Here is a 9,891-nt window from a genome sequence, read left to right as displayed (position 1 = left end):
CCCCTGGCCCGCCCCCACGCCATCCGCCCTCCCACCTCCTCCTCCTTGCTGCGGTCCAGTTCTGTCCTGCCCCCTGAACGGTCCGGCCCGCGCGCTCTCCCGGCTCCCTTCCGCCGTTCTGGGCTGCGCCATGGTCAGCCTGCAGCTGTGTTTCCCGGCCCCACTGCTGCCACTGCTGCTGCTCTTGGTGGTGGCCGCGCAAACCCTGCCCGGCGCCAGCGGGACGTGCCCGGAGCGCGCCCTGGAGCGGCGCGAGGAGGAGGCGAATGTGGTGCTCACCGGCACAGTGGAGGAGATCCTCAACGTGGACCCGGTGCAGCACACGTACTCATGCAAGGTGGGCCCCGCCAGGACCCCACGAGACCCAGCGCTCTGGAATCCCAGCCAGGGGCTCTTTTCCCAGTGGTTCCCGTCCCTGAGGCCCACCCTTCGTGTGCCGGCCGTCCTGCTGGGATCCCGGCCCCAAGCCGTGGGAGCGAACCCGAAACGTTTCTGCAGCCCTAGCTGGTGCTCCCTTGGCGACCGCCAAGCCTCCGGGTGGGGCATCAGGTCCCGGAAAACTCTGCAGCTCAGGGCGAAAGTTACTGAGGGGCCGCTCTGGTTCCTTTCACGGTGTCCAGGCCCCAGTTGCTGTAGTGCCTGCCCCCACCCTTGTCCAAAGCCCCTCTTTCTTGTTGGAAACAAGTGTGCACCTTCGCCAAAAGAAAGGAATAGGGTTTGGGGAGGCGTGAGGTGGGGACGAACTCGAACTGTGGTGAGGCCTCTACCAGGGCGAGGAGTGGTCTGTAGAGAGTAAGGGGTGCATAGTCTAATCTGCCAAGTCCGAGGAGCCTGCGTAAGGTGCTGCAGTGAATGCGTGTCGGGGGAGCAGGAGCAGAGAGATGGGCAGAGACTGTGGCCGAGACTCCCGTGCACGAGGAACAGGGGCAGGTGCTCAGTACCACTGCTCGAAGAACTGGGTTTCCCTACCATACAGTAGAAGGGTCAGCTCTGTTTCAGCTAAAGCTGAATTTGAGAGCACCTTGGAATAGGTATGGGGTCGATACACTCAGAATATCCGTTGCTGGTTCTCCTAGTCCTTCAAATCACTTCCCTGGAAATAAGATTGTTCTTACTCTTGGGAATGAGAAGGATGGTGACTTCTTTCAGAGTACTGTGTGTGTTCATGGGATCCCCCCGCTGGGCCCCCTCCTCTCTCTGCCAAGGCACTTTGCCAAGTCCCTGCAGGATTTTCCCGACTTCCTCCCCGCTGCTCCTGGGTGTGGCTGGGGTGGGGGAGGTGTGAGAACTGTGAGCTTACCCCCTTTGGGTTATCTCCCACAATAGTTGGGGGTGGAGGGCACAAGTAGATGAAATTCTTTAGGTGCTACAGTTCTTAGGTGCCTAGCAGGAGCTAGGCAGATGGAAAAGCTGCCCATTGTCTTTTTTGCTACCTCCATTCCAGAATCCCAAATTCCCAGAGCACCTGAATAAGGGGCTCCCCCCGTAGAAATCCTTTCCAGAAAGTGTCTGGGCTCCTGGACTTGTCCTGTAGGCACTGCAGGCTACATCCTCCAGCTATGTCTTTCAGAAAGGGTGCCCTTGGAGCTCCAAATAAGAAGGTAGAGGGTGGGGCCCACTTACATTGCCCAAACTTGACTTTGTGGTTCAGAGCTGCCTTGGCTGCACAGACTCAGGCAGACTATGGAGCAAAGAAGTGGGTCTTTACTTCCTGGGAGAGCTGTCGGCCCACACAAGGTTGTAAAAATCCCAGCTGGGATCTTGCTCTTAAGTCCTTTTACCTAAAGTGTCTGGTCCTGAGTTAAGTCCTGACTGGACCCTTATAGTTGGGCTGGTTAGACCTAGGGTAGGAATATTGTTAGGTGGTATGCCTTCTTATGTGTCATCCTGAATCCAGTAGGCATCTACTGCACTGCAGCCTTTAAACATCTCTTGCCAAGGCTGGAGCCCACTGTTGGACATTGGCTTGAGCTAGTGAGACCAGAGAGGGGAAAGGGTCCAGGTGTTCAGTCTGCAACCCTATCGCCATAGGACCAACACACTTTTACTTCCATGTCCACTCAGGTTCGAGTGTGGCGGTACTTGAAAGGCAAAGATGTGGTGGCCCAGGAGAGTCTGCTGGATGGTGGCAACAAGGTGGTAATTGGTGGCTTTGGAGACCCCCTCATCTGCGACAACCAAGTATCCACTGGGGACACTAGAATCTTTTTTGTGAACCCAGCACCACCCTACCTGTGGCCAGCCCACAAGAATGAGTTGATGCTCAACTCCAGCCTTATGCGGATCACTTTGCGGAACCTGGAAGAGGTGGAGTTCTGTGTAGAAGGTGCGTGGTGGGGGTGTTCCTTTAAGGGCCAGTGGCTTGCTGATAGTGACAGAATTTTATGGGATCTGAGGGTGGAGTGCAGAGGAGAGCTTGCAATGGGCATGCTGCCTACCTGTGATGCATTATTGCTCCTAGCTTCATCTCTTAGCCACATGGATTAAAAAACCCCAAACTCTGATGTTAGCTCTCTTTGTTTGGTCTTGGAGCCACAAACAGGCTGCTGTCCTGAAAAGAGACAGGTGTCTCTGCTTTGTCTTCCTTTTTCCTCAGCACTCTACATTCCCCCTTGAAAGATCCTTTTCTATGGAAACTGGGACCAGGTAAATGCACACCACTTATCTTGTTCCTACAGAAGTCTAAACATCTGCTTGGATTGGCTAGGGGATTGGAAGGTGGGGAACTCTTCTGTGTGTTCCAGAGGCACACAGTTTGTGGAAGAGCTTTGTGGGATTATGCTGTCATCCTCTAGAAGGTGAACAGAATTACCTAGCCATCCAGGACTTCCTTCTTCAGGACATCCCCAGTTGGTGACTGACACCTTTGGGGGTAAATGTGGTAAAGAATGCTTTTTTTCCCCTTGCTACTACTGCACTCTGTCTGTTCCCTCATGGCTGGCTGGAAGGGTTGTAGGACTGGGGACAGAAACTTCCTTTTCAGGGAAACGGCAAGGACTTCTGGTCCTCTGATGTGATATATTTGCCAGCCTAGAAGACTTAAATCACCTGTCTCTTTCTGCTTTGATGCTGGCTTGACTCTTGAGTAGTATGTCTAGAACCCTGTCCCTATGCTGACCTTGGAGAAATCAGTATAGGAGGGGCAGGACCAGAATAGAAAGCCCTGTGGCCTCTCTGCCAGGTATGGCCAGCTTCTGGGCTCTGAGGCCCTATCTAGAGAAGAACCAGAGATTCTAGTAGTACTATGGAAGTTTGTACTTTGGGAAATTGGGGCAGGAAAAGTGGGGGAAGATGTGTATATAAGGCCAAAGGTAGATATGTCAACTTGGGGTGTTTAGGGGGCTGAAGAGGAACCATAGTCCTTTGTCCCTACAAGATCAAGAGAGTGAATCATTAATAGCTGGGTGTATCTAGTAGCTTGAGGGTCTGTGACTCAGTAACTGAGGACTTCCCCTGAGATCAGAGGTCATGGTAGGGTGTTTGCCCTGTATAGAACAGGGTTTAGCATCTCACCAAAGCCAGCTATGCCCATGCTACCCTCTGGCTTTGGTGCTGGCACAGCCCAATTTGGAGCAGGACTTCTAGGAAGAAGAATCATGGAAAGAAGACCTCCCTCTTGTGCACTTCTGTACCCCTAAGTGTCAACTTAGGGACACTTAGCTCCTAAGACTCAGAGACCAGCATTTTACCAGTGGAGACCAGGAGTAGCTGCCACGGTGTGTGGGAAGGTGCAGGATGACAGATAAGGGACTGAAGACTCCTAAGTAGTAGATAGAGCCAGGGAGGCTGAAGAGATGCTTTAATATGTGTGAAAGGTACAGTGGAATAGGGCAAGGAGCCTGGGCACCACTGTAAGAATCTTGAAATGGTATGTAGAATCTGTTTTGAAAGCAGACCAGAGTGCCACAGGGTGAGTTGGGTACTAAGGCAATGGTCAGAACACCCAAGGAACTGTCAGAGCTTAGGATCTAGGATGGAAATGAGACATCTCTTGCCCAGTCCTCTGAAGCTGGGTCCATTTCCTGATCTGTAGGTGATCTGAGGCTTTTGAACCTCCTCCTAGCTCCTCAGCAAGCTCAATCCTCTGATCTGACTTCCAGTTCTGCCTCCAGGTCTCCTACTCTGCCCCACCCACACTGGGAACTGGGTGAAATCTGGGCCACTCCTGACCTCTTGTTCACTGCAGGAACACCCCCAGCCAGCCAACCCCTCCCCCACCCCAGAAAGGTTCCTCTGGTCCTCTGCCTGGGGAGCCACATTCCTGGCATAACTGGGGCAGGTATGTGCCCTTCCCTTCACATCACCTTTGAGTGGCTGCTGCTCCTTCTGGAAAGGGACTCGGACAAAGTTTTGTCAGGGAAGTGGAGAATCCTTTTACTGAGCATAGGTCCATTATTATCCTCACCCATCTCTAGAGAAAGTTGGATTGGCCCCTCTCTGAAGCCCCCAGGAGAGACACAAGCTTGGCTGGGGACCTACACTTCCCCACTAAGAGCCAGGAGCAGAGAAAGGAAGTGTTGTCTATTCCAGCCAGCACCTGGCACAAGGACAGGGCAGGGGGCCAGGGTTGAGTGAGCCTGGCACCTGACCAGCCTGGCCCTTCCCAACTCTGAAGCTGGGGTCTTGGTGACTATACTCTCAGGCCTAAGCTAGCCAGATCCATTCTGCCCTTACAGATCAGCTGTCCAGGGCTTTTAGAAGGGTAGAGTAGAAGAGCTCCAGGTCCCAGGTTAGTGGATAGGAACAGCCTGAGCATGTCAGGTTGGCTTCCGGCACTGGGGTTGCCTAGGATATTGTGACAGTCCCTAGACTGTGGGAAGGACTGCCCTCCAGGCTACACGTAGACTCCCATTGCCTTGTTCTTTCCCCTCACCTCCCCCACATTCCTTCTACTGAAGGGGGAGGTGCCTCTCCCTTTGGACTCCAAGTTCTCTACTACTCTACAACCCCACCCAGAGTCCTTTGAGGGCTCCGCCCCAAGGCAGGTCCAGGCTGGAGGCTGCTAGAGCTGGAGGCTGCTTGCTATCCTTACTGCTTCTTGCCCAGAGAAGGGCCTGCCCAGGTAGGGAAAGGCCTCTCTACCATGCCAGAGAGTTCTGGTAGGAAGTTGGCTGCAGGAATGGGCTTGTCTCATCTCTGGGCTCAAGGCAACCTTGGGTGGGCTTTGCTTGCTGGAATTAAAGGAAGAAGAGTGCTTGCTTATAGGTGAGTGACAGGCAGGATACTATTGGTTCTGTGGAAGTGGCCTCCCTTTAGGTAGGCAGTAAGATAGACTGAGATGGTGGAAGTTACTTTTGGCTTTTTCTATACCCATTCTACTCTTCCATCCCTACCCAGAGAAGCTGGGAGAGTTGATAAGATTTGTGGTGGAGAATTCAGGGATGAAAGGATCTGTGAGGAGCTTCTGTGAATAAGAAATGGGAAGGGGTGTTTTGAAACCACTTCTGATCCAGGCGGTGGTGGCACACACCTTTAATCCCAGCACTTGGGAGGCAGAGGCGGGTGGATTTCTGAGTTCGAGGCCAGCCTGGTCTACAAAGTGAGTTCCAGGACAGCCGGAACTACACAGAGAAACCCTGTCTCGAAAAAACCAAAAAGCAGAGTGAGTTCCAGGGCAGCCAGGGCTATACAGAGAAACCCTGTCTCGAGAAAAAAAAAAAAAAGAAAGAAAGAAACCACTTCTGTCTACATGGATTTTTCTGGACAAAGCAAATTCCACTCCCACATGCTTGAGCCCTTGCTGCAATCCTGTGGGCATGGGACCTCTATTGCAGACTCGAGGAATATATTGGGACGTTGACCCAGGTCTGAGGCTATCCCAGCCCAGTCCAGCTACTTAGCAGTTCCTACAAGCTAAAGTAGGGGACAACAGGATGAAAATAGGAGGTGGAGGACATACTCTGGACCACGGAGGTCCTGTATCCCTGATTGGTAAGGACCCTCTATTGCGTCCTGTGCCTGGCTGCTATGAGGCAGAAGTCACTAGAAGATGGAAAACAGCTGCCTTTTCCTCCTCCTGTGAGACTCAGATCAGCTGTTTACCTCAGGGTCAAGATAGAGACCCAAGCTGTTGAAGCCCGGGTGGGCTAGACCAGGGGCTACCACAACAGTTGACATAGTAATCCTCATCTGCAGCAGTTACCAACAAGAAGAGGGCTCTATGCCCCCCTATGCCTCCTTCTGAGGCTCAGGAGTAGGTCTGCGTGTGACCCATGTTGGAAGCTGGGAGAGTTGATAAGATCTGTGGTGGAAGATCCAGGGATGAAGAGATATCATCCCCTCCCCTCCTCAGCACCAATCCTGAGAATTTCCTCTGAGGAAGGCCCCCTGCAGGGGCAATTTACTAGGAAATAGAGATGGCCTCTCCCAGGCCTGGAGGCAGGGAAGTTGGTAGGCCCAGTCCTATCAGGTGAAGGCTGTTTCCTGCGGTGTGAACTTTATATAGATATATAAGCCTAGGCCTGCAGTTGGGGGTGGGGTAGTTCTCACTGTCTTGATTTTTCTGGTTTATATTTAAGTGCTCATGTCCTAGATGCTGTCCTCATATGCATGTGAGTCTCAGCATGTTTGCTGTTGGTTCTGTTCAGGCCCCTACTGAAGAGGCAGGGACACCATTTGTTAGCTCTGCCTCTAGGAATGACTGAGGTGGATTATAAACATTTAAAATGAGGGATGTGTTTGGTGAGCCGCTGTGAAAACAGGTGACCAGGGAACTTGGTCACTGACCTTTGCAAGCCTGCTAGACCCTGAAGCTGACACAACCCTTCCTCCCTCTGTCCCCCTATCTGTTGCTAGCCTGAGTCCAGTTTGAGAGCTCCCTTGACCATCACTTCCTAGGTCCCAAAAGATATCAACTAGCATTATGCCTATGCAGGCCCCTTTACCCACAAGTGGGCTTCCAGCACATATGGAAGAACAGCACAAACACCATATTGGGAGAAGGCTTGAGGTGTCTGTCCCCTATTCTGGGAAAGAAACCATCAGGTATGAAGAGTAGCCTGTGGTAGAATCATTGATTCCACCAGCTCCTTCTCACACGTATCAAATCACCACCCACTACACTGCAGCCATTCCCTATAGGGTTCATGGAGCATCTGATGTGGTTGCCAACTCAACAGAGTCTTGCTGGTGTTTTGTTGGCTTCTCAAGAAGCAGTGAGTTGAGAGAAAGGTGAATGAAAGGAACAGTAGTAGGTGGTTGTGTGAGGCAAAGAAAGTACTAAAAACCATTCTCCAGCAGCCTGTCCCCCTGGCTGAGAAAGCAAGCTAATCCCTTTCTGGGCTGCCCTTCCTACCTATCTGCTCATCCATCCCAAGCACTCTTCTTCCTTGCTTGCCCCAGCCTCATTCCTCTCTGGGTCTGTCTCTTTGGGTCTTCCTGCATTTCTGGCCCACTGTCCCTCTTCCTACCTTACCTTCTCATCCTAATATCTGGCTGCCCCCCACCTCCATGAAACCCTCTGGAACTAAGCCTGTGGCTTTAGGCCATAGAACCCTTGCTATATTTGCCTCTCCTCTATATCTGATGTCTCTCACCTACTCATGGAATATTAAGCAGGGATGCCAAGGTCTCCTGACTCACCAGGCACTGATCACATGTTCTCCTTCCGGTTCCTTCTGTAGATAGGCAGGACCTGGCAAAGCTGGGTATACCTAAGGGGCAGAAGAGACTGCATGAATGTCCCTGCCCTCACTACCTTCTCACCCATATCTGCTCAGCTGGCAGCTCTTGGTCATTCTGGAATTTCTGGACCATGGTGGAATTTTCCAAATTCAAAAGGTTGAGAATCTCCATTAAAATATCTGACCCTGTGACTGCTCTGGCCTCACTCATCATTTGGTCGATGTGCAAATTTCACTCTACCCATCTGACTTTCATTTGAAACGACCATATGTCTTTTGGTACTTAGTTTGTGAGAACAACCCAGATTGAGGAGCCTAGCCAGCCAAGGAAGGGGGAAAGGCAATCTGGTAGCCTACTGACTGCCTAAAAGCCCTATTGTGTCTCAAATTTTAATTGAATCCAGCCACCCTGTGGAACAGGATAGCTGTCTAGGTGTGTGGGTGAGCACATATCTGACTTTAGGTCTGAAGCTAGCAAGAGGAACTCTGGAGGCCCCTTCATTCTGGCAGTTGACCAGACTGAGTACCTCTGTCCTACCGTGAAGTGCTTATTACCTATGACTGAGGGGAAGTGTAGAGAGAGAAAAGGCAAGGTGCAGTTTGAGGTCAGGCACCCAAGGTCCTGGATAATACTGTCCTGTCCTACCAGGGCAGCCAGGGTTTAAATCCATCAGATACCTCCATTAACCTGAGCCTAGAAATCCTCACAATCAAAGAGAATGGGTGGGCTTCACCCAAGCTTGACTAGAGGTCAGAGGCTCGTGAGGTATGTGGTACTTTTGGGGTTAGACCTGTGCATTGGGGAATTGAATATGTGCTAAATATCCAGAAAGGCAACTTTTTTTTTTTTTTGGCTCCTTTCAGTCCTGTAACCTCTAACTCTTTGTTTTCTTTTCTAAGGGAGTGAAGGCTGTCTAGAAAGGGAGAAGGGTCCTCTTCATGAGAATGGTACCAGTGAGTTAACAGTAGCTGGACTCTGAACCTTCTCTAGGCCCCATCCCCCAACTGCCTCTGGTCCTAAGAAGAACCAGCACATAGGGCCACACCCATTATGCCTGGGAGTGAGGGACAAGCTTTGTGCTACACAAAGAATGTCTAGTGAGTGTGTCAGGTGGGAGATGTAGTGACTTCAAGCTTGAGTGACTGCTAGAAAGCAGGAGTACTTAATGGCTTGGCTCATATATGTGGTTATATGTTGGTAGGATGTGAGCCCAAAGGGGTAAGCCTGGACCAGCATCCTGTTCATTCCTGGGCATGAGCCTGCTGGGGCATTCTAAACTGAAAAATTTTGTCTAAAGATCCCAAAATAACTCCAGTAGCCTGTGCTCCCCTCCCCCCACTGGCCTGAAGCCTCAAAGGCTCTTTGTTTTTTGAAGGCATCCTGCCCCTGCAGGGGGCTCAGACACTGACTGGGGTTTGGTGGGGCCAGGCTGCCTGCTTAGTTCCTTTTCCCATGGCTAGGCCCTACAGACCTCAAGCCCCATTCCAGTGTTGCCCAGAGCTGACTAGAGTCCCATAAGAGCACTGAAAAAAATGTGCCTATTGAGGCCTCTACAGTGGCAGATCTCAGGGTTTCTGCTTGGTGAAAGGGGATAGGTGAAGGCTATATACAGCAAATTTCCCAAGATCTCTGGAGGCTTCTGCCAGTTCTTGTTCAGGGTTCCTACTACCTGTGGGCGCCAGTTTCTCCAAGACCCTAGTTCCTGTGCTTCCTGTACAGTACACTGGGACATTCCAGGGCTGAAACAACATATGCAATAGTATTGTGCTGGGTATTGCCTGGGGTGCTTGTTTTCTGGCACTTTCTGTGAGATGGTGAGGCAAACAGAAGATGTTTAGGACCCTAGGACAAGGGACAGAGGTACATATTTTACATATCAAAGCAGACCTACCCTCTAAGTTTTCTCAGCATCCTTCAGTCTCTACCTGGCATACCCTATCCACAACCCTGAATTTTCTAGCCCAGGGGCTGGGCTGCCCTTCCCCAGGAAGCTCCTCCCTATATAATCCAGACAGTTTGGTCTCTTCTCTCTTCTCTCTCTGGTAGCATGCATCCCTTCTCTATTTCTCTTTCCCCTCCCCCATCTCTCCCCATGGTGACTTCCCTGGTCTTGGTCCTTGAGGCCAATGAACTTGTCCGAGAGTAGCTTCTCAATAAACCTGCATTTAATATAATCTAATCTGGCTTGAATTGGCTCATTTCACTGGTGGTGGAGAAATAAATTATATATGGCCTTTGCTGGGCTCCCCTATTCTAAATTCTCTTGCC

General features: G+C 51.3%; 1 protein-coding gene across 1 annotated transcript in view; it reads left to right on the top strand.

Annotated features, from left to right (window-relative positions):
• The first annotated feature begins 43 nt into the window (after nucleotides 1-43).
• The window catches only part of Agrn (agrin), a 33,221-nt gene continuing 23,373 nt past the window's right edge, over nucleotides 44-9,891 (top strand). Inside the window, exons 1-2 of the mRNA XM_052178442.1 lie at nucleotides 44-337; nucleotides 2,065-2,326. Coding sequence (XP_052034402.1) covers nucleotides 131-337; nucleotides 2,065-2,326 — 469 coding nt within the window. The 5' untranslated portion in view covers nucleotides 44-130. The remainder of the gene's footprint in view (nucleotides 338-2,064; nucleotides 2,327-9,891) is intronic.

The sequence above is a fragment of the Apodemus sylvaticus genome, chromosome 3 (genome assembly GCF_947179515.1).
Source record: "Apodemus sylvaticus chromosome 3, mApoSyl1.1, whole genome shotgun sequence".
Lineage (NCBI taxonomy): Eukaryota > Metazoa > Chordata > Mammalia > Rodentia > Muridae > Apodemus > Apodemus sylvaticus.
This window is presented reverse-complemented; position numbering and strand designations above follow the sequence as displayed.